The following is a 23,747-nucleotide window of genomic DNA, read 5'->3' as shown; positions in this document are numbered from 1 at the left end:
GGCAGGGGGAGGGGAAACAAACAAAACAAACAAACAAAACAGACAAACAAAAAAACCCAACCAAACCAAACCAACAAAAAAAAACACCACACACACACACACAAAAAAATAACCAACCGAAAAGAGGGGGGAGAGGAGGATGGGGGTGGGGTGGCGAAAGAGGTACGGCTTATAAATAGTTGAAATTAAATATTAACAAAGAATACTGAAAAATCCCTACTCTTTAATTAAATTATGTTTAATTTCTAATTTAAAAAGGGATATTAAATAAGTATATAAAACACTTTTCTCTTCCCTCCCCTCCCCTCCCCCCCCCCCACCCCCAAAGTCGGAAGCCTCTGTCTTGTACACGACGCAGTACTTTACTTCGCAGATGCAAGCACCCACCCGTGTTTTTATTCTTTTTCCTCCTTCTGCAAGCCATCAGTCGGATGGGGAGTTCCTAGTGGTTAGTAGTCGCTTGTTGTGAGTCTGTTTTTAGACTGTCTTGTCTTTTTGGAAGTGTTCCGTGTTGTACACTATCGGGCGCTGAGAATTCAAATGCAGATGATGTTTGGCAGCACTCTGACACAGACCGAGTACCTTTTTGATGATGATTATTATTATTATTAATAATAATTTTAATCACAGAACTAGATTATATATATCCACATAGATGTACAAACACGCTTTCGGGGGGGAGGTGTGTGTGTGCACGCGTGTGTAAGGTGGGTTCCACATACACCACAGCGTCCACTGCCGATACACACATGGCCAAGATGCTCAGACACGGCTCAGGGGCCCCGGCTGCCTTCGCATTTGATGCCCCAGCCCAAGACGTGGAAAAGGGGCTTGGCGTTTACAGTACGTCATAAAAAAACCAAGGGGACACGGACGTTCGTAAGGGTCATTCACACTGGGCATGCAAACTGAAGGCAGCAAGAGTTGCTTTCTTTCCCCTCTCTTCCCCCCCCTTCCCTCCCCCCTTTTTTGAATCTTGGCATACATATATATTATTTTTATATATATATATGTATAAAAATAAATATATATATATAAAAAGAAGAGAAAACCACAAACATACACACACACACAGACACAAACGCACACGCGCGCGCACACACACCCCGACCGTGTATATACTTTTGATTAATATCCCTTTCCAGAAATGTTCCGTAAGCATCTTGGATGCTCTTGAGTGGCAGCTCTGTGCATGAAGAAAGCAGACAGTGCTGAACAACTGTGTGGCTATGCACCGGTCCCCATTCTTGCTTCAGCACACTGTAGGCCTTGCGTCCTTTTTTGCAGCCACCAAGGGCGGGAAATCTAGACTCCTGTGATACTTTCTTGAATGGAAAGTTAGCGCGCATCAGCTGCCCACCATCCTTAAGAGCCAGCGTGTCTCTCTGGCAAAGTTTCTAGAGCGAATAAAGTCAACGCGAAACGTACACTGACATCCCATGTCCCAGCAAGGCAGGCAGGTTATGAGACGAGTAAGGGTGAAAGGGGGGGAGGGGGGGGGGGGAGGGGAGAGAGGGGAGGAGAAATCCTTGATCATGCAGACGGCCATTTGCTTGGCCTTTGACCCATCATTGCACCCTTGGATGCCGCTCTTTGGAACTCCCCGCTCATCCTCTGTTATCACCTCTCCTCCCTGTCCCAGGCAAGGAGAAGGTGGTTTGTGGTACAGCACGCTCTGTAGGGAAACAGCGGAGGCCGCACAAGTCAGTTAAGAGTTAAGAAGTTTACACCCAGCGCTTCTACTCAAGTCCAGTCTTAGCTTGTTTCTTATGCCCCAAGTAGCCCGCTTGTGTCCACAGCAGTCGAGTATTATCCAGTGAAGACACCAATAACATTAGCAATGTTAAAAAAAAATAATCAGTATATATATATATATATATATAAAATATATATGTGTGTGTGGTTAAGATATACATATATGTATATATAGATGTGGTTAAAATATATATACATATATATATATGTATATGCGTGTATACACACATATATATGTATGCATGGGAAAACCCATCAAATACACCTCTATAGTCTTCCTGGCTCTGGTTTGTTTTTTTGTTTTGTTTTTTTTAGCAGCATGAAAAGAAAAAAATAAAATAAAACAGTCCAAAACCCAAAGGTGAATTCTGTGCGGCGGGTGCCTTGGGGAATGTTCCTTCCGGAGTCCATCGTCCATGCTGAAAGTGCTGTGCTCTACCGATCCTTCATTTTTAGGGTTCATTTGGATTAGTGTTTTGTTTTGTTTTGTTTTTTCTGTCCAGGTGAGAAATCAGGCTCCAGTAACAGGGCTGTTCCCCCTTCTTTTCCGCTGCTCACCGTCTTGGTTTTTCACATCTGTCAAAGAGGGACGGAAGAAAAGAAAGCAAGGTTAGTGTTTGTGATGGGGTGGCTTAGCGGGGCAGGAAAAGGAAGGGAGGTGGCTAATGTGTTTGAGAGCACATGGTGTTAAGACATGGCACAGTGTCACTGGTGGGGTTAACTGCTGCACAAATGTGGCAAACCAGCTGAGGATCTCAACCCTTGAATGCGCCAATGAATTGTACGTCCCCAGGCTCACCTAGATGAGGCCAGGGAGGAATACTGGTAGAGGGGTAAATTTAGGAGCAGAATCAGAGCCTTCCTCACAGATGAGTTGATTGTCTTGTTTGCACCCTCTCACACCATGCACACAGAGACACACACAAACACAATGAAACACAAGGCTGAGCAATGCATGCATGCAGATACGCTCCCTCAACTCTCCGCCTAGCTTGCTGTTTGGGTTGGAAGCAGTGCAGACAACAAGGCCTCATGCAGGCAAAAAGGTGAAAACAAAGTGCCTCTCATTCCACCAGCTGCCATAAGCAAAGCTTAGCACCAGAGGACAGCAGCAGCAGCAGCAGCCTGAAGAAGCAGCAGGAGAAATGAGAATTCACCCTCTCCTGTAGAGCTCAATTCTAATTCTACTCGAAAAAACATAGAATCATAGAATTGTTAGGGTTGGAAGGGACCTCAAAGATCATCCAGTTCCAACCCCACTATCATAGGCAGGGACACCTCACACTAGATCAGCTTGCTCAGAGCCCCATGCAGCCTGGCCTTAAAAACTTTGAAGGGTGGGGCTTCCACCACCTCCCTGGGCAACCTGTTCCAGTGTTTCATCCCCCTCATGGTGAAGAACTTCTTCCTAATATCCAATCTGAATCTATCCACTCACAGTTTTGTTCCCATTCCCCCTAGTCCTATCAGTACCTGACACCCTAAAAAGTCTCTCACCCGCTTTCTTGTAGGCCCCCTTAAGATACCAGAAGGCCACAACAAGGTCTCCTCCAGACTGAACAACCCCAACTCTCTCAGTCTGTCTCCACAGAAGAGGTGCTCCAGCCTAACCAGCTTTTTACCTATAAACAGGTAACTTACTCAATCCTATGACTTCTTTCTATCTCTCTGGCCAACACACCAGCTCTGAAGACCTTCTATAATGCAACTTATCCCACCACAGCGAGGGACTAGTAAGGGAAACTAATTAACTCTGTCTGATGTCATGACTTCTTTGGGGTACTGTTTCTCTTTGAGTTTGTTACTATTTCTCACTACTATTTCCAGTTATTCTGGGGACTGGGAACAGGAGCAGAGGCAAGAGGTCAAAGTTAGGTCTGGTTTCCTGCTTCAGGGATTATGCTCACTGGAAGAAGTTTAACTTCAGAAGCTGTTCTCTTCTGGCTCCTCCGTCAGTTATGCTCCACTGAAATTACAGCACCCCAGAAAATTCCTGTGTACAGAGCAGTTTCCACTACGCTGACACTGTCAATACCTCTCTGATTTGGGCACAAAGCATTTTTACATCAAAAGGAAACATCTGCCACAGTCAGCTAGCCAACTCCAGGCAGGCAAATGGATGGCTCCTCTTTCACCATACAGCCACAGACGACCCCGGACCTCTCTCCCTTATTCTCTCCCATCCAGCCACTGCAGTATTCTTGACAGGGGGAATTTCCTAGATCTCCATGAAAGGAATCTGAGTTAAGAGCAGCAGCCAAGGGCTCATTAGCAGCTCCATTTCTACATCTCTCTCTGGATAGCTAGGATGTTCCTACACCAGAGATGCAAATGCAGCTGGTGCAAGTCAAGAGACTCCAATGGATTCACCAAAGCACTCAGGTGAGAACCAGGAACACGTTTCTGCATGTGCTTATCCCACAGGTAGTGCATGACAGGTAGCACTCAGAAGATACATGCACAGCATGGATCTCTGAACAAACACTAACCACACAAGACCGTTGTGTCTCCCACCTCACATCTGAAATACAGACCTCTGCCTGCCTTCACCCAGAGACACACTTAATTCACCTCACAGCCCTGAGTGCAGCCCCTCAAACCATAATGCTGGCTAAGACATGGACAGGGAAGTGTGAGCACAGTGTAAGAGGACAGGGTGCTCTCTCTGGCTTGCCAAAGAGGCAAAGGAGAATGCAGGGAGAGTCTTGAAGGAGGCTCCTGGCCTGGCCTTCTTCACTTGGTATTCAGAGTGTTCACAGAAAAAGGGCTTGGCAGACAGGGGTGGTCAAATCCTGGTCAGCTAGGGATTTAACTGTCCAACAATATGCTCAGAGCTGCATATAGATAATGTACAGACCCTCCCCCTGGCTACTTCAACAACATGAACTCCGTTACCTTTCTCTACAGGAAAGGATGCCTTAGATACTAACATCCCATTTCTGGGAGCCATCCCCATCCAAGTCCTGACAGCACATCTGAAACGCACAGATGCCCTTTGACACAGGGAAACTCTGTCCTCATCTCAGTTAGCCCCTCTGCCCTCTGGCCCACATAGGACAGAGAAAAGAAGCAATCACATAGCACTGGTGCCAGAAGTCAGCCAAAAGCAAGCTCCCCCCTCTTTCTCTTTCTCTCTCTTTCTCTTATGTGTGTTTCTTTCATCCTTCAAGACACAAACCTGCAAGTGCGCTCGTTTAACTCAAGCTGCCTCGACTTGCAACGTGAGTCTGTGAATTTGCAGGAACATTTACAGGTCTGGGGATCTTGTACAAACAAGTGCTTTCTCCTCTCTGAGCAAGGCTCACAGTGACTGCAAAAAGGCAAAAGGAAAGACGTCTAAGCTACAGCGCTTCAGCAGAAAGAAAATACACATGCAACACCCTAAACATCAAAGCAATCCCCTTGCCCCCTCCCACAGCCCCCACGCTGCCCACTGGAGCGTTGTGGGCTGATGGATTTTCCAGCAGCGCCCCAGCAGCCCCAGGACAGCACCCCCTCGCATTAGCGTAAAAAGGAAAGAAAACAGGCTCTCTGCACAGTATTCACAAATGCTGCATTGGATCCATCAGCAAGGGCCAGAGGGAGGAAGAAGGGGAAAGCAAGGACAGGAAGGTGAGAGGTCCCAACAAGCTACTGATGTATCAATGAAAAGGATTCTCTGAAGCGAGCCATTCGAGTAGAAAGAGGCCAGCGGACAAATGAGTTAAACGCAGAGGGTCTCTCCTCCTCTGGAAAGCTGTTGGGCCTCCAGCATCACGTGCTCACCCCTGCAGTCAGCACTGCTCTCCTTTCTGTAAGCCCCATCCCAACCTTGACACCTAGGAATCTCTTACAGAGGGGCTTTCAATTTACAATGCAGAATTCTGTGAATCGTTGTGAGAGAGGCAGAACAAAAGATTGAGAGGGAAAGAGAAGCCACCAAATCCAGCAGAAAGGGAGGAAAAAAAGAGAGAGCGAGCCCCCAACTCCCAAGCACCCCCTCTCTGGCTTCCCACCATCCCACCTCTCCTCTGAGCCTGTGACTCCATCAGACACACACCCACACGCGCGCACGCACGCACACACACACATGCATGGCAGATGCCAGTCTGCCTTGTCACCAGTCATCATAGCAGTGAGGGCACAAGACGAGTGAGGGAAAGCAGATGACAGACTTGTAACTGAAAGGCATGGAAAAGAGGTGCAGGGCGCTTGCCCACCCACCCATGCTCATGTGCCTGGGAACATGGCTGTCACTGATGATTAGAGAGCAAAGCAAGCTAAAAGCCGCCTTCCCCGAGACACCCTTAGTGCCAGAGCAGTGCCACCACCACTGCTGCCCCTGCACCACCTGCATCCCACCAGTGACTGGGCGAGAAGGGTGAGATTTCAGTGAGCAGCAAGCAGGCAGATTGGTTTGGGAGAGGGAAGGAAGAGAATCTACAAGCAGAGGACACAAACGTACAGGCTGGGTGGTTTGTACCGGCCTTTCTTGCGCTTTCTCTTTTGACCCTTCCCCTTTCCTCGCTTTGATTTTCTGGAAGAAAAACAACAAAAAAAGAAAAAAACAGAGAGAGAGAGAGAGAAGGAAAGAAAGGGAAAGAGAGAAAACGGAAGAAAACGCAAGGAAGAAGAGGAAAAAAAACACAGCCATGTGCCTTGCTGGGCTGGAGGAAGCACATGAGGCAGGACTGCAGAGCAAGTCCCGGGGCTGAAGCACAGGTCTCCACCTCACACACACATTCACTGGCCCTCCTGCACTCCTGCCAGCACCCCAACCACTGCCCACAGCCAGTGCCAGGGCACTCAGCAGAGACCACCTAAAGCAGGGGTGCTGCCAGCAGAGGTGGATTTGCTGGAGCCTCAGAGAGGTACCTTCACCCTCCAGAGAGGGGCGGTGGGAGAGGGACAAGGGGTGAGAAGGAACAGAAAGCTTTGTGAAAGCATCGCGCAGCCGCGGTGAGTGCACACAACCATACCAGGCGACGAGCATGGGCACACACTGACTGACAAGAGGCGACCTGAGCGGTGGGGCTCTCCCCAAGGAAAGGGAAACTGCTCTGACCTGACACACTGCCCAGGACCAGGCCCAGCACCAGGCCCAGGAGCATGCAGCTGAGCTCCAAAAGCTCTGCTGCAGGGCTGGTGATAATCCTGCCTTGGGATAAGAGCAAAGGAAGCCGGCCTCAGCGCCCTGCAGACAAGGGGAAAGACTTGCTCTACACAACAGTGCTGTGTGGGAGAGGACTATCTAGCCTGAAAGCTGTGCTCAACCACTCCACCTCCTTCCTGTCTGTGGTTCGGAGAACTCGGAGATCTCACTGGATGTCTAGTAACATACTTTTTGGCAGCCTCCATCCTGACTACCAAAAGAGAAAGAGAAGCCTGACCCAGTTATGACACCCAGGAGGCAACCAGCAAGCAGCTTTCAGATCTTCCCTCCTTTCCTTCCCTTCCCTCCCCTTTCACATGGATCTGCCACACAGACAAGCAGAGAGAACCAAGACACTGTCTCCATTCTGAAAAATGCACCAGTTGCTCCTGATTCTTGGCTGGAGCTGGGACAGGCAGGGGCTGGGACCTGCAGGCCTGGACCACTAACCATGGCCTAAAGCCCAGTAAGAGTGCAGCATGGGAGGGAGGCTGGAGCCTGCGCAGCTCCTTCAGCCATGTGAGTGCAGGACCAAGGGAGAGACATGCAAGGAGAAAGCCTGGGGCAAAGCACCAGGTTTTGTCAGCCAAGTGAACCTCAGCTCTGTGGCAGCTCAGCAAAGGTTACCATGTTCCCTGGCACAGCCCACCTTGAAAGAGAGCTGCAAAGGGGACACAGGGGGACAAAAGGGAAAGCACCATAGGTGTTTCTTAGGCCCTATCCAAGCTGTCTCATTGGAACAAGTGTCAGAGCATCATCTCCCTTCAAGCCTCTACCCTACATGTCAGGAATCATAGGGAGGCAGTGAGGGGAGCAAAATTGACCTAAAGAGAGGACAAGAGCACCAATATAACAAGATATTCAATTCAGCAAAAAACAAAGCACACCAATCTCTCCCATCCCCTCCCCAGGGAGTGCGGAACTAGCAAAGAGCAAGCAAGGTGCTGTTAGAAGAGGAAAGGGAATGCAACACAGTCTGGACTGGCTGCTTCACCCACACCCCATCCTCACCAGAGTTCACACAGACCCAACTCTTGCACACCTTCAAACCACTGAGCCACACAGATCGACCATCCTCGACATGGCCCTGTACAGAGAGGAGCATAGGCTGCACACAGTCCAGTGCAGCCAGAAGATGTCCATGGGGAGGACAGGATGGAAGGCAGCTAGAGATATACAGCCACCAGGAGAGGGGTGAAAGAAGTTCTCTCACTCTCCTGCTTGCTCTCTGTGTCTGTTTCAGTTTCATCTTCCAATATTCACCCCCTTCCTCTTCAACTCCACACCTCTAAATGGCAGAGTCACTATTCCAGCCACATGCAGTCCAGCTGAGCCTCTTCTTGAGAGAGGTCACTCTTTCTTTTTGATGTTGTTCTACAGTTGTGACTGTTACTGCAACTACTGCAGGATGAGAGCTTATTTCTCTACCATACACAACTTTTTTACTTTTGGGAAGAAGGGAAGATTGTGCCTTAAATCCCCTTCAGGTCACCAGTGCAAAATCTCATGAAAGCCTCCACCAAAATCCAGCTCGGACATCCACCTCCCTTTACACCCTCCCAGGCCCCCAACCAAAACCAGTGTCACATCCTGCATGGCATCAGTCCTGCCTTAATCAGGCCTCTATTGCAACCTCTCCCTCTAGTCAGCAGGTTCCTACCCAAGCTGCTGCGAAAGAAGCCAGCAAGTACTCACTCAAGCATTAAGGAAAAAATTAATGATAAAGAAAGGTAGCCTTTTGCAGTAACCAGAAACACCCCAGGAAGAGGGAAGGGAGAATGAGGGCTGCACCTTGAATCCATTCTGGTAGGACACACACGACGGGACTTCCCTGACTCGGGATAAAACATTAGGAATGACCGCCAGGGCTGTGGGTCATGCAAGCTGCAGGTCTGGGGTATGAAGGAAGGACCGTCAGATCTGGGGTTCTGTGCCCACCTGGAACGGATTCAGAGCGTCGCCCCATGCAATACCATATGCCATTTCCAAAAACACCTTCTTAAACTCAGCATCTCCAACCAGAGAAAAGGGCAAGGGGCAGTGGGGAGAGGAAATGCCAACCGACCACCAAAAGAGAAAGAAGGAAGGGCTCGTCACTTACTTTTCTTGTTTGTTTTTGACATCTTTCTTTGGTCTGCAGGGGAAGAGAGAACAAAGGCCTCATTAGAAGGAACCTCACCACATAACGCTTGCAAGTATTATCCCCAGCTCCCGACAAATCCAGGGGAGGACACGTACAGTTGCCACTGCACAATGTCCATGGCACAGGTTAAGTGTCTTTCTCAAAGTCTTTGCTCTCCTGCTGCACCCTGCTAGCAGCCAGTGTCAAAAGACCCCTGGCTGTAGGCTAGCACTGTCCACCTGCGATATCTAGAGATGGAGGAGATTTGCCAGCAAAGGATTTCTTTTCCCAGGCTCAGTCATCCCACTGCAAACCAGCAGCAGAGACTGCAGCAGCCTCTGGACAATAATCCCAACCCAACAGCACAAAAAACCAAAAAGGTTAAGAATAAGTTTATTGCAAGAAGAACCAGCTCTGCTCCACTCTCACCTGCAGTCACATTTACTGTGCTGTAAGAAGCTCATGTGTGATATGTGCTGACTCTGATGGGGTTTAATTCTCATGATCTGGAATGAAAGAAACAGAGAGGGTCACTGTCCATTCACTGTTGATATTCACAAAATCAGCCCACTGCATGGCAAAGCATCTGCACCCCTGGTGATACTGGGAAGAGCATGGTGAAGTTTGAGTTGGCTTTGAGGCCCCATTCTTCCAGTCAGGGAAGGTCTTTGATCACAAGCAAGCAGCAACACCAGACTCGTGCCAAAGCTCTGTTTGCTCATGCATGCAAAGTGCCAGTGCTGGTGGACTTCCTTGGAGACAGGCATGGGAGAGGGCATAAAACCACAGCAAAGTTCTCACTGAGACATCCCTAGCCAGTGCTACTGAGCTAGTAATGGAGCATCCAGCTTGCTGTCGTGTAGAAGCATGCTTCAGTCTAACACAAAAGCCCAAAGCAAAAATTCTGCATCCAACTCCTCTTCCCTAAGTCACCATTCCTTCACAGCTGACATCTCACTTTTTCAATGGCTCAACACACAACATTAATCTGGCAATGTGTGTTTACAACAGCTCTGCAGAGCCAGACACTGCCCATTCCTCACGCCCCAGGTGCCTCCAGGGAAGTTGTATTACATGTATTGTCACAGTCTCTCAACCCGGAACCTGGCTGGATCACATTTGCACCAGAAATCTGCCTCCAATTCTTTACAGGCATGCGAGCATACCAGCCAAAAACTGTAATTCAGCAAGGAATGGTAGGAAGAAAACCATCCCTACCTACACCATGCTAGTATGCTCTGGCCCAGGCTGGAGCCTGCAAGTGGAAAAGCAGCATGGGGAACCATGGAAGAGCACAGGCAGGTTCTCCGCCAGAGTTCAACCACCGCTCAAAGGACAAGTAAAAAGAGCTTGCTGGTTAATCACTTAGTTCTGCATGTCTCTCATCCACATCAAAAGTGATGGCAATATATACAGTGGGCATTCAAGAGGCTAGGAACAAAAGCAGTTGAGGGAGCTATGGGTTAAGGGTAATGGGCACCAGGACCATTGTGGACAGAAGCTGGCATCCAGGCTGGCAGGCAAGGGCAGTGACAAAGCTCTCGAAAGCAGAGTTTGCACCTTCCCCCTGTGCCCGGCCCTAACTATCAGGGCCGCTTCTGGCTCTTCCAAAGAGTGAATTCAGCAGCCTCCAAACAAAGGAGGAGGATGCCCAGTGGCAGAAAGGCTTTTCCACTTGACACTGAAGCAGTGCGTTTCTTAGAGCCCCTTTCCACCCCTGCTGTGCCAGTGCAGTCAATGACCCAAATCCCCTGCTCTGTTGGTAAAAGCTGACCTCATATGCCCTCCAGGAGATAGCACTCACTGGCTTTTCCCTTTTGCACTACTCAGCTGCCTTCAGACCAACAGCTGCACGGACCAAAAGCAGAGTTAAGGTGAAGCAAGTGTCCAAGGGGTATCTTCTTTGGGGCCTCAGAGGAAGCAGCAGCAGAATGCATCCTTTGTGTTCTCAAACATGAAGTGCTCCTTTGCAGGAATGTTCTTTTGCATACTACTAGCTCCTGTATTTGGGCACTAGCAAGGTCCTCTTCCTAGCCTTAAAGAGACATGAGCAACTCCTCTTTTAACTCTGCGCAGAGTAACGCTCGACATAAAGGTCAGGAGAGATGTAAACCTTCCTGATCCAACATCTCCTCAGGTAGGCAGCTTTCCTCTGAATTAGCTGGAAACTGGGACTTGGGGTGGCTGTGATGGCTGACTTGCTTACTTCCACCCAAGCACGTCAGTTTGCAAGCTGGGCCCTCACCTCCATTGTGACGTTGTACACATCCACAGGGACACATTCTAGGCCCTCATCGCCGCAGCAACCCGCACATCTCATCAGAGGCACACAGGATGGCTTGAATATGTACTCCACCTCATCAGGGTACTCCTGGAAAATGTCCACCAGGGTCTCAATTGTCCTGCAGAAGCTGCGCTCGTAGACTTCCAGGAATTTGATAACTAAAAGGAGGAATGGAGGGAATAAGTTAATGCAAACTTAGCTGAAGAATCTCTAGTGCTTCGCCCCTTAAAATGAGCCAGACAGTTGCAACACATCTACCCTATGCTCTTCACTAACAATCTTGCAAGCCTGAGTCCTTTGTCTCTGAGCTACACAAAAAGACACAAATCAAGCAGGGAAGAGGCAGTCTCTCCCTACTGCTGCTTCAGGACAGAGGCAAATTAGACAAGAGTGCCTTGCTCTTTTTTCCTCCCTGGCGCCATGATACATCCCACCAGTGCCTCCTCCCCAAGCCCCTTCCCTGCTGTTCCCCATACTCTCACATAGGCTGCCACTAAGCACAGTAGCTCAGCCAAAAACACACCTGAGGCTGCTGCAGATGATCTGCACTCTGGATTTAGGCCCTTCACTGGTTTGTCTTTTACCTCCTTTCAAAACAATAAACAGAAGACTCGGTTGGTTTGGGAAGGCAAGGGGATAAGCCAGAAGCATCCTATCTACAGGCCTTGACTCAAAGACACTTCCAAGAAGAAGCAGAGCATTCTGAACCATGCATCCACACATCTTCACTCTTCCTGTCAACGACCTCTTTTGCCCATGCAGAATATTCACCTCAACAGGCCACCTCAGCACACACAACAGCACCTGCTACGAATCACAGCCTCCACGTCTCCACACTGACCACCTTCCCAGATGAAGAAATCAAGCCACCCACTGAAAGATTCAGAGCAAGCCCACAGCACCCCCAGGATTAACTAGACAACATACTTGGCTACTGAACCACAGTGAGGCACTGTGGGAGGAGGGGAAACAGGGTGGATCTGCCATTATCCTCTGCCTTCCCTACAAATGGAGCAAACACGAACTGCTTGTGATCTGCACTGATTTCACAAGCCTTTCTCAATGTTTCCCAGTCTCTTGCCAAAGCTTCATTTTGCTGCTTGGTCAAGGGTTGGAGAGATTTAAAGAGATGAGAGATAGGATAGGTAAGTACACGTGCACAACATCCAGCTGCTAGCACAGTTTTGCAAACAAGTGAGCACCCTGAAGCCCTCCAGGCCTCCAAACTCTACCAGCACTCAGGTAAAAGAGGATGTCTCGGAGAAGAGGGTATAATAACACACACGAAGAGACAGTACCTGCCCCATGCAGTTATGCACTATAATGATCCACCTGTACAGTATGCAGAGTCCTACAGCACCAATGTTGATAACTCTGAGTGATAAGAGCAAACTGCTTGCATCATGGAAAAAAATGGTCTCCAGTAAGCGTTTCCAAAGTGCCCTGAACTTGTGACAAACTGGCATAAAGGTTACTTTGCCACAAAAATGCAAAAGCTGCAGGGCTCGGAGCTCACAGTTCGCCGTTAATTGTTGAAAGTTAATTCTAGGTCATGCAGAGCTGACAGTGCCACAGTGCTAAGAGCAGTACAAGAGGGGAGGTGCTTCCATCCAGGGCGTTTGAAGTATCAGAGAGTGTGAGCAGCTATTAAAAGAGAAAGTGGCTTGTGAAAGGGAAATGTAGCCTGGCAGGCATGGGCTGCTTGTTGCTATTCCTTGTCTAGAAGACAGCGTGTTTCTGTTTCTTGTCCCTTCTCTTCCTCTTCCCTCCTCCTCTAACTGCAATATGACTCCTGTCTGTTCTCCTACCTTGTCTGTGGTTAACTCCTTCTTCCTGTTCCCCTTTGGAGTGACCTTAGTCACCAGACTATGTTCCAACAAGTTGAACTATTTAATATGTGGGAAATTCTGCAGGCACAATGACAGCCGCTGAACTATGCTGTTGATTATTCACACTGCGCCAGGAGAAAGGATCTGGGAACTCAGGCTGTAAAGGCACAGCTCTGGATAAAAACTGCTTGCAGACCTATGCAGAGGGGAAGGAGAGAAGAAAGGAGGGAGGGAAAGTAACAGTTCCGTGTGCAGGTCAAATGCTGCTCATGGCAGCGCTCTGGGGCATAAAGGAGGCAGAAAAAGAAACAGAGTAGAAAATTGAAGTGAAACTAATTCATGCCTGCCATGCTTTCTAAATATGTGGATGGCACAAGGAACTGCATTACAGCAGAGGACCCGGAGGATTAGCCACAGTGTAGCACATTCAACATCTCCTCTAGCACCTTTACAGTCATGGCCTGATGACACTTGAGATCTAAGAGACGTGACAGGAACAAATCTTTCCCATAGAGATTATGAGAGGTTTTTTTTTCCATTCCTTTAGCACATGATAATTTTCCAAAGTCTGAATCAGCTTCTGATAAAGAAATGAAGAGTCTTTCTCCAGCTACCAGTCAGAAGACCCTGCCACAAAAGGCACATTACCTTGATTTTGCTGGACACAGAGCACTCACATGGAAACTGTGCAAGGCTCCATAGTTCATTTGCACAGTGAGCTCCCAAATCAGAGCACATGACCAAGGTACAGTCATCCTCACAGCAAAGCTCTGCCCTTGCTACTGTACCTACACTTACTCTTGTGTAGTCCACAATTTGCCAGGCTGATTCAGGCTGTGCTTCCTTTCCTTGGTTGTGTCAGGGTCAGAAGGAGGTCTGTCTTTTTGCAGGGTAACATAGGAAGGTCACTGAAGGACTAACACCGTTTGGCCTGCTCCCTTCCTGCAGTTTGGGATTCAGCCCACATTAAAAGTTAATCCTGCATTTAACCCACACCCTTACCCTGTGAAACACCTCCAGATTTGAGTCAGAGGTTCTTCTTTGTGAATGGAGGGGGCAGTAAGATTAAAACCCAGCCAAGGCCCACATCAACTCTCCGGGGCAGCCACAGCCACAGCAGGCAGGATTACATCCAAATTTGGAGCAGTTGAGTAGGAACATACTAGACTAGAGAAGGAGCAAGTCTATGATCATTTTGTCTCCCTCCCCATCAATGGCTTAGCAGCAATACAGACACACTGTTCTTTCACAAATAAAAGTGCAGCCACAAGAGCTGGTGGTTTCCTTTATTTATACCAGAAAATCTTTTCTTGTGGAACAAAGAGTGTTTGTCTGACTCTTCTACAACTTCTCATGCCACAAAACATGTGGAAGGCTCTCTTGAGCGCAAAAGGGTAGGGGCTGAAGGTAAAATTAGAGTCTCCGACCGGAGGATGTGCATCCCAAATAATACCTGTCACGGCTCAGAATCTCAGAGAAAGCACAAAATGGCCAAAGAAATAAATTCACCTTTCACCTCAACACCAAAGCCCCCAGCACCTCCAGTGGAAGGAACTACAGGACTATCCTTGTGGAACAGAGGCATATCATCATCTACTCTTCACAGAGGAAAAACTGAGGAACAGAGAAGACCTCCAAGGTCAAACAGCAAGACAGAAGTAAAGCCAGGAAGGTAATGCCAAGAGTCCTGATTTCTAGCTCACAGATACATTTGCATTGCAGAACCAGAAATAGCACAACAGCAACAGGACCGAAGCCTTACCGCTCACATTACCAGACCAACTTCTCATGCAATCCCATCAGTTTTTTTGAGAGAAAATCAAGTTGTTTGGTTCTTCCCCTCTCCAGGAAGGCAGTCAAGACACAACGAATGGCACAGACGAGCATACTAGCTCTTTTCTACCAACAGCAGAGAAGTGGTTGCCGACATAAGCCTCACAGCAGGCTCCATCTTGATCCCTCTGGAGTCACTGAACCTTCTTCTGTTGACTTCAGCAGGAGCAAGGGTCAAGCACAACAGGCAGCAGCCCACGAGCAAATCAGAAATTTGGCCCATGCAAAATGGACACCCACCCCATACACAGCCTGCCACAAACTTCTGTCAGTGCACATACGGTGTGTCACATCAATAAAGTTACAGAGATGGAAATCGAGTGTGACCAAACAAAACAGAACAAAAATAAAGAGGCAATCTGGGCCTACACTGATAGAGCCCTCTGCTGACCTCCTGCTGGAATAACGCTGGAGGTCACAACCCACGGGGACCCCTCCAGACTTTCACCAGACCCTGCCACACGGTGCGTGGTCTGCTTTACTACGAAAGTAAGGGGGCAACACGGTCGGAACAGTCTTATAGCAGCTGATGATCACCTCTGCCTGTAGGCTCCAAAGACCACAGCCGTTTTACCTCATTTCTGAAGCGGGGACTGCAGACAGAAAGCTAACCTCCTCCAGTACACTGGGCACGACTAGATAGGGCACTTACAGGAGGCAGCTCGGACTAACCTGGGGGCTGACTGCTCTTCTGGCCTCCATTTACAAGCACAGGCCAACAAGGCAGAGGACACTGCCACAGCCTGGCCTTTGGGCAGCTGGACAGACAAAAAAAATCACAATGGCTGCAGACACCACCTGGTTACCAGGCAATGGCTCCGCCTATACTGGACCACCAGCTATGAATTCATTAGAACCTATTGGATCATACTGCTGTCCCCTGAATCTCTGCTAAGCCTGCTAGCTCAAACCGGAGTAAAAGGGTGTATTTTTTTAAGCCTGGCTCTGTACAGTGTTTAGCAATATCCTGACAGGGGCCAGGGAGGGGGGAGGTACCTGGGACTGTCAGGAGGCACCACCGCTCCAGAAATTCACCCTGTGGCTGCCCTTTTCTCCCCCTGAAGAGTCGCCACCTGGCCCTCTGGGGAGAGGGTTGAAGCCCTGCTTCAGCCTTTGTTTGGGGATCAGCCCAGGCCACCCAGCCGGCCGCTGCTGAGGAAGAGGTGGGCGGTGAAGATGACAAATCCCTTCCTACAGCACTGTGGCGAATCCCTAGCAAACTGTTCACCACTACTCAGCTCTTTGTGTGCTCGCGTGTATATATATCTCTCTCTCTAAACGAGTGTGCGTATGTGCACGAGTGCACGCACACAGTTTTCATCAGAGTTGTGGGAAGCCAGCGGCCGTCGGCACCGGCCCTTCGTTTCGGCCCCGCAGTTGCCACGGGGCCCGGCCCCACGGTCCGGCCCACGGCCGCCCCGGACCCGCAGCGGGGTCACACGGGGCGGCGTCACCGCCGCGAAGGGGTTAACGGCTGAGACGCCTCCCGCCGGCAGCCCCCTACTCCCGCCGCCGCCGCTCCCCGGGAGGTGGCGGTGTTGTCCGCCGGCGGCTCCAGGGGCTCGGGCCTCTTTCCCCCGAGCCCCCGGTCGCCCCCGCCCGCGGGAAGACGCCCAGCGCTTACCTTCATTGGGTTTCCGCTCCCCATCCCCCAGGGCAGGAGCAGCCTTCGACAACTGCAAAGATAATAGAAAATCAGTCACAACACGGAGCCGTTACGCGGTCCCGGGGTGCGGGAAGGCTCCCGGGCCCGCTGCCGGTGCCCCGGCGGGAGGGGGGCAGAGGGAGGCCCCGGCGGGAGAGGGCGCCCCCGAGGCGGAGCCGCTCCCCTCCCGGCGCCCCGGCGGGCACAGAGGGAGCTTTTGTTCCACTTGTCCCCCTGGAAGCCGAGAGGGACACGGGCCCAGGGCTGAGTGAAGGGGCAGGCAGGAGGGAGGCGACCGGGCCTCCAACGCAGCGGGCCCGAGAGAGGCCCCAGAAGAAGAAATGCGTCCCTCAAAAGCGGAGCTCTCGGTGATAACAGTCAGAAATCAGAGGGCAAAGCTGGGCCCGGAGCAGGGGGAAATAGCAAGGTTGACCTTCTACTGCTGATATGACTGGTGGGCCTGGACACTGCTTTTCAATTCCAGGCCTCCATTATCCCCCATAAAGGTGAATCTGCCCCTGGAGGGCAGAGAGGGGAGAAAGGCAGCCTGGCGTGAAAAGGCATCGCTCCCCTCTCATCGTCACTGATGTCTGTCACCGAGCAGTTGTGGCCACCGAGGTATTGGTATCTGGCCGGGTGTCAAGGCGATTAGCTGTGATAGCACTGCTTTGCCCATGAACACTACCAAACCACCCAGAGTTCCCTCCTGCTCTGGAAGGGAGGGTGGTATGTGCCCTCACCTGACAGTCCCTGTCCCCAGCTCCTTTCCCTGCACTCCCCCATGCTATCCCTGAGCAAAGATGACCAAAAAGGCCCAAAGCTATGCATTTGCTTCTGTTGCCTTTTGGAATGAGGGGCATTTCCAAACTGCTGACACAGGCAGGACTGACAACTACCAGACCAGGATGGAGAAGTGTTAACGTCACTTTACTAAGGAAGTCTTTTTAATTCCAGGTTAAACAAAAACTCCACTCATCCTGCTCTGCATGACGATTTTCGCTTTGACGTAACTTTCCAGCCAAGTCAGGTTTCCCCCTGCTGTTCTGTTCTGAAACACAACCAAAAAATGCCTGGCTTTCCTGGCTTTCTTCACTCCTCCGAGGTATGTTGCCACCTGTGAGATGCCACCCACCCCAGAACCTGCTTCCTTTCAGCAGAGGCCCAAAAAAAGAGCGTGGCGATACATACAAAATACTGCTTCATCGGCAATATGCTGCATCTACATTTAGATAAAGGCCTTCTGATCTTGTAGCCAGAGCCAGAACTGACTTGAGCAGGCAAAGTCCACCCTAAGCCCACAATGGGAATCTGCTAACGGTGATCTTTTAGGCAGCCCCATGGACAGGGAAGCACTACCACCTTAGCAGCCCAAAGCCAGCTTTTAAAACAAAGGGGCAAGAGAGCTGGTGAAGCCCTGGAAGTCCCTCTCTCAGACGTTCCTTTGTGTCTGTGCACAGTTCCCTTTGTCTAAGGCCCCCCTGACCAAACTCCGTGCTTCTCATTTCAACCAGTCTTTCCGTACCTGGGCAGAACTCATCAGCCCAGACCTGAGCCAACCCATGTGTGGATCTATTTCCTTTCTGAGAAGGCAGCTGTGTGCCTAGTACTGTAACAACAGTTTTAAAAGCAGGTTCCTAGAAACAGTTTCATTCCTGAAGTGTGAAGGTCACTTCAACAGCACAAACAAAATGGAGGCAGAGGAGGTTGCAGCGGCCTTCCAAAGCCACTCAGTGCCTGACAAGCTATGGGTCAAAATAAAACTGCATCAAGGGCAGAAAAGCCTCAATCTGTGTTGAAGCACAGGAAGAGGATCACGAGCCATGTCAGCTTATCTAAGTCACAACACCCCCAAGACCTTTCACAGAGGGATTTCTGGTTCACATACAGAATGATCATGACAGACTGCCCAAAATTAGCTCAGAGACACCTTGAGGGTCATTCTACCCATTCTCTACATGAGAGTGCCCAGCCAGCTGCCAAGCCCTCTGCCTCCTCACATACAAGCACACATGGTGCACAGATGATGGCAGGCCGAAGCAAGATACACACTTTCACTGCTCATTTGCACCTGGCTAGCACCTTGCCCTGCCCCTAATGTACTGGAGCAGGATCCAGAGCACTTCACCAGCATTCACCTAGACCTGGGCTGCAAGCGAACCATAAGGACTAGAAACAAGATCAGTACAAAGTCTGCAGAGAGCCTCTGAGCGCTCTCAGACAAGTTCTCAGCAGAAACCAAAAAGGTTTCCCAGAACTATCAGTAACATGCTCTCTGCTCACTAAACCAAGAAAAGTATTCCAGCCTTTCAGCAGTGCTTTTCACCTGTGGCCAGTGCTCTCAAAGCCCATCCACAAGAACAGCAGGTGAGACACTGGCTTGTGCCTCACTTTAAAACAGCCTGCTACGTGTCAGACAGGGCAATGGGGAACCAAAAGTGTTTCAAGGGACAAACAGGCTCAGCATGCCCTTCAACGAGAGACTGAAGGTCACACTCTCCCCTCTGCTAGCTTTTGGCATTACCCAACAGCTCTCTAACACAATTTCCTTCCAACAGATTTTCAACATTTCGTAGAAATGTGGAGGCAACCCCTGCGCTCAAGAGTGGGATATGTGACCCCAGGAGTGGGGCTAGCCAAGGGGAAGCTCTTTTCTGCGCTCTTTGCGGGTCACAGCAAATGCAGGTTCCACAATGGAGAAAAACCCTCTGTAACAAATAAACCCACTCCACACCATCTGTGTGCCTGCACCTTCCCCATTCCCCTTCTCCCCACGTCCCTGTCCAAAGCAAGTTATCCTCTGAAGGGAGAGAAAAGGTTAATCGAGTCATTCCTCTCTAACCATCACCCCCCTCACCACCACCACCAGCACTCTTTCTCTCCCTTCCCCTCCCCCTAATCTGTGCAGCCTCATTAAAAGAGCTTTGTAACTGTTTAGGACTGGAACAAACAATCCATCCACTTTAAGAGGGACTGTGGGACAGGAGTTAAGGCACTTAGGCGCTAGAAATTCTTCTCAGCGGTTTCTACTTAAGGGGCTGGGGTGGGGGGGGGGAAGACAGGACTCACTCCACTCCTCCATTGTACACAGGCAGAGAGAGGTCATTAATCCTGCAAGCTGCCAGCACAGCCGAGGCACCTCTGACACGGAGCAGGGCAGACAGAAAACTGGATTTGGGGGCTCAGAAATCAGAAAGCCCCTCCGAAGTGTCAGCAAGGGCTTCCCTCTCCCCTGCTCTCAAACGTGCACTCCTCCTTCCAGCCTGCCCTCGGAGCATTGGCCCAGAGTGGCTCTGAGGAAGGTGACCCGTTGCATCCCAGCTGCCTACAAGCTGGGGAAGTAGGTTCTAGTGGCTCCCCATCGTGGCCTGGCACAGAGACACACCAAAGGCAGGGAGCCTGGTGGGCGTGCGATCATTAGCAGTCTAGTCACAGGCTTGGTCTCCCTCCCTCCATGTCTGATTGCTGCCTGTTCCCTATGGCAATACAGCTGACATATCCCGGTCCCTCTGCAGTTCAGGGCAGGAAGGGAAGAGTTCCCAGGCCATCATCAGGGGTGATTTGCTACTAGGCTACTGCCAAGATCCACAGACAAATGAAGATGGGGAACTACTTGAAAGGGCCAACACCACAACCTCTCTGGTCCAGTGAGGCATAAGACTGTACACCACAGCTCAGCACACGCGAACAGCTGGGAGGGTGAGACTGCAAAACTACCTTTTCCTCCCTCTCCTGCGATGGAAAGGCTATTGCCACCAGTGGCGGCAGACACTTGTGACATCAGCACCACCCAGCCCCAGCGTCCCAGCCTTGCTGCAGGAGTGGCCATAACAACTCTTTAAGCAAGGATGCATCCTCCTGCTATCTACACCACAGAAGCACTGATTCCTGCATGATGCTTCTTTCACCTTCAGGAAAGCTGCCTGGCATGTGCTGGACCCCACTTTCCCAAATAAGCCTCTGCCAGGGCTTTTATTTAATGCTCACCAATGCGGCTGGCTAGCTTGATAGGTTTTATTCAGCACAACAGACAGATTAACAGTACAGATAAATATTATCATTAAAGCACAATACCCTAGTCCCAGCATGAAGAGTCATGCCTTCTGCCATGCCCAGAGACATAGGCAAGCTGCCTACGTGAGATCTGCTGGTATTTCTAACGTTCCCATCACCGTGGTGCCCAGGCAATCAACGGACAAATAAGGACAGAACCAACGGGCAGACTTCACTGTCGATCTGCTCAAGCACTTATGTGGCCCACGTGCCCCAGCTATCTGAATCTCTCACAACCTCTCATGTATCTATCCCTGCAACGTTTCCCCACAGCCCACCAACCTGTAATTCTTTACCCCTTTATTTACCCACCATTATTCTCTTTCTTTTCTCTTCAGCACCATCCTCCCACCTAGGAGAAGAGGCAGCACAAGGTTTTCATGCGACTCCTAAGGAAAGACTGACCTGGACTCTACCTCATCCGTTGTTTCCTCCTCTGGGAAAGAGGAAGGGGAGGGGAGAAGGAGCAAGGGGAGGGTTAAAGGGTATTATCACTAGACACCAATACAGAGTTGTCTAACCTACAGCCAGAGAAAAAGACGCTACAATCTAAGTTTACTCAGAAGCTGGGAGTCAAAGAAACAAATCCCCAGTTTAGACGCTGGCGCAAAAGCTCTTGGAAAGTGGAAAGAATTGTCCAATGAGCCACATCTGACAGGCACAGAGCTGCTCTGTGCCACACTCAGTGAGAGCTGTGCTTCGGTTCCCACCAAGCACAGCCTGATGTGCAGCTGTCATTAGAGAAAGTAGAGATGTAACAGGCTAGAAACAAAGCATGCAGTGCCTGCATGACTTCAGTTACAGCTGAAATGGCTCCTAATTGGGGAGTTACCTTCCAGCACTGGTGCTGAACAAACAGTGTGAAGAACTGATTAGTTTCCAAACGACATTTATTTTCATGACTGTGGGAGATGACCTGCCCCCCTTTCTCTCCAAGTGCCGATGAGAAATGGAAGGAGAGAACTAACCTGTTATTTAAAACATAATCCGTGCCCGCGTAGCCAACAGCCATTCTCACGTGGGCACTCTGTCTAAACCCCTTAATATCTCTTGGCAACACAGCCCTCTAAAAACAGATTTATAGGCCAGGTTCGCGTAGAAAGCTAGCTTTATTTTTTCTTTACAGTAAAAAAAAAAAAGAGAGAGAAAAAGAAAGGTAAGGAGGAAGAGTTGGTTTCTAATCTCTCCGGAATGACAATGAGGCAAAAGTAGAAGAGACTGAGAAGGAAGAGGACAGACAAATGCACGGGCTTATAATGTCATTGTAAAATACATCTATTTTCATTATTTCTTTTTAAATCTGGGGGAAAAATCAAATCCATTTTGTTCTCTTTGATCTCTATTTGTTTTTCCAGCTAGGTATTTTGAACTCCAATCGGCACACAAACCCAAGCTGGGACCCAAGGCAAATACCGTCGAAACACCCTTCTGCAATGTCAGGAGACCCGAGAACAGGAGGCAAGGCTGATGCAAGAAGCCAAAGCACTGCCTCCCTGCCCCGCGTCCCGCCGCACCGCCCCGGGCTCGGCCCTGGCCCCGGCCCCGCCGCCACAGCAGCCCCACGCCAGGGCCGCGCAATGCTCCCACATGTGCGCGGGCACTCCGCACAGCGCGGTCGGCGGCTCCGGGAGCCCACGAAGCGCTGGGTACCGCTTCTCCCCCCGCCCCGCTGCAGCACTGCACGCACACACGTGTGAGCTGCAGGCATACACCCGGACCTGGTGCCAGCAGCGCGGCGGCAACCGCACCGGGCAGGTGGGAGGCAAGGGGGGCGGAAGAGGGGGGGAAGGGAGGAATTTTTTAAAACGAGGAGGGAGGGAGAAGGGGGAAAAAAAAAAAGGGGGGGGGGGGGGAATCTTTGCCGCCGCCGTCGTTCCCCGTACCCCACCGCCCCGCCCCTGTTCGCGGGACACAGAGCCCCCTGTCCTGGTCCCCGCCGCTTACCTCCGCGCTCTGCAGATAGAGCAGCGCTGCCAGCCCCCAGTGGATCCAAGTGAGGAGAAAGTTCATGGTTGCCGGCGCACGCCGCGGAACGGGGCCCGCCGCGCTCCGCCTCGCCGCCGCCCCGCCGCCGCCCCTCCGCGCTCTCGCCTGCGCCTCCTCCGTGCCCGCCGCCGCCTCCTGGGGTGCCGCCGGCCGGGCGCTGCTAGGGGCTCTGGAGAAAGGAGGTTTCCCCTTCGGCGTCTCCGGTTTCACCCCTCCATAAGGCCGGCTCTCCGCCGGCTCCCGCTGCTGTTTTCGGTGGGCGCTCCGCCGGGCCGAGCGCAGGCTCCACAGCCGCCCCGCCGCCGCTCGGCCCCCACCGCCGGGCAGTCCGAGCTCCACAGCGGCGCCCGTCCGCGGCCGCTCTCCCCGCGCCGGGGCAGGCACACACCCGCACCGCGTTCGCTGGGTTTCGCGCACTCACGCCAAAGTTTGCGCGTAAAGTTTCAATGCATCTCTCTTCCTGCGCCCTCTCTTCGCGGCGGCTGCCTCCGTCCCCCGAGCCGGGGTCGCCTCCCTGGGGGAAAAGGACTGATCCCGCCGCCGCTGCTCGGCCCGACCCCTCTCCGCAAGTCGGGGTTGTGGCGGCGGAGGAGAGGAACAGAGCGCTTTCCTCTTGCCCTCTCTGCCTCTCCCTCTCTCTGTTCACCGCTTAAAAAAAATAAATTTAAAAAAATTCAGAACATTAAAAAAAAAAAGGAAAAAAAATCCAAACTGGCTAGAGGAGGGAACTGGGGCGGGGGGAGGCTCTGCAGGAAAGGGAGGGAAAAAAAATCCCAGCAGATCAAAGTATATGTGGGGAAAAAATAAATTAATCGAGAGGATAAAGCCAGGCGGCAAGCCAACAGCAGGTCCCGGTGCCCGGGGAAGGCTGCTCCCGCGGCGCGCTGTCCCCCGCCGGCCCGACGTGCGCTTCTGGCCGCGGCGGCGGCTCCGCGTAAGTGCCCGCCTCACCGCCCGCTCGCCGCCGCTCTGCAACTGCTCAGCGCGGCCGCGGGGAGAGACGCTCCGGAGAAGTCCCACCCCTATGATTCTCCTCCCCTCCCCTCCCATCGCTGTGCTCGGTGAAATGGCCCTTGAGGTGCGCGCCCGCTCTCGCTCCGTCGCCTTTCCTG

At 51.1% G+C, this 23,747-nt stretch overlaps 1 protein-coding gene across 6 annotated transcripts; it reads right to left on the bottom strand.

The window, feature by feature from the left end:
- Nucleotides 1–1,500: 1,500 nt before the first annotated feature.
- On the bottom strand, nt 1,501–23,300 carry VEGFA (vascular endothelial growth factor A). 6 transcript variants are annotated; one of them, XM_054162394.1, is made up of 9 exons: nt 22,594–23,297; nt 16,579–16,630; nt 11,254–11,450; nt 9,438–9,514; nt 8,988–9,020; nt 8,678–8,824; nt 6,200–6,271; nt 4,934–5,065; nt 1,501–2,331 (listed from the first exon to the last, which is right to left on the bottom strand). In XM_054162394.1, exons 1-9 carry the CDS (start codon nt 22,657–22,659, stop codon nt 2,310–2,312), a joined length of 798 nt encoding a protein of 265 aa, XP_054018369.1. In that variant the 5' UTR covers nt 22,660–23,297; the 3' UTR covers nt 1,501–2,309. The 6 variants fall into 6 exon arrangements, 5 of the variants coding, with proteins under 5 accessions (XP_054018369.1, XP_054018371.1, XP_054018372.1 ...); XM_054162396.1 differs by lacking the exon at nt 4,934–5,065 and having other exon boundaries at nt 22,594–23,300; XM_054162397.1 differs by lacking the exon at nt 8,678–8,824 and having other exon boundaries at nt 22,594–23,296.
- Nucleotides 23,301–23,747: the final 447 nt, after the last annotated feature.

The sequence above is a fragment of the Dryobates pubescens genome, chromosome 6 (assembly GCF_014839835.1).
Source record: "Dryobates pubescens isolate bDryPub1 chromosome 6, bDryPub1.pri, whole genome shotgun sequence".
Classification (NCBI taxonomy): Eukaryota; Metazoa; Chordata; class Aves; order Piciformes; family Picidae; genus Dryobates; species Dryobates pubescens.
Note: the sequence above shows the minus strand (reverse complement) of the source record. Positions and strands in the feature narration are given on the sequence as shown.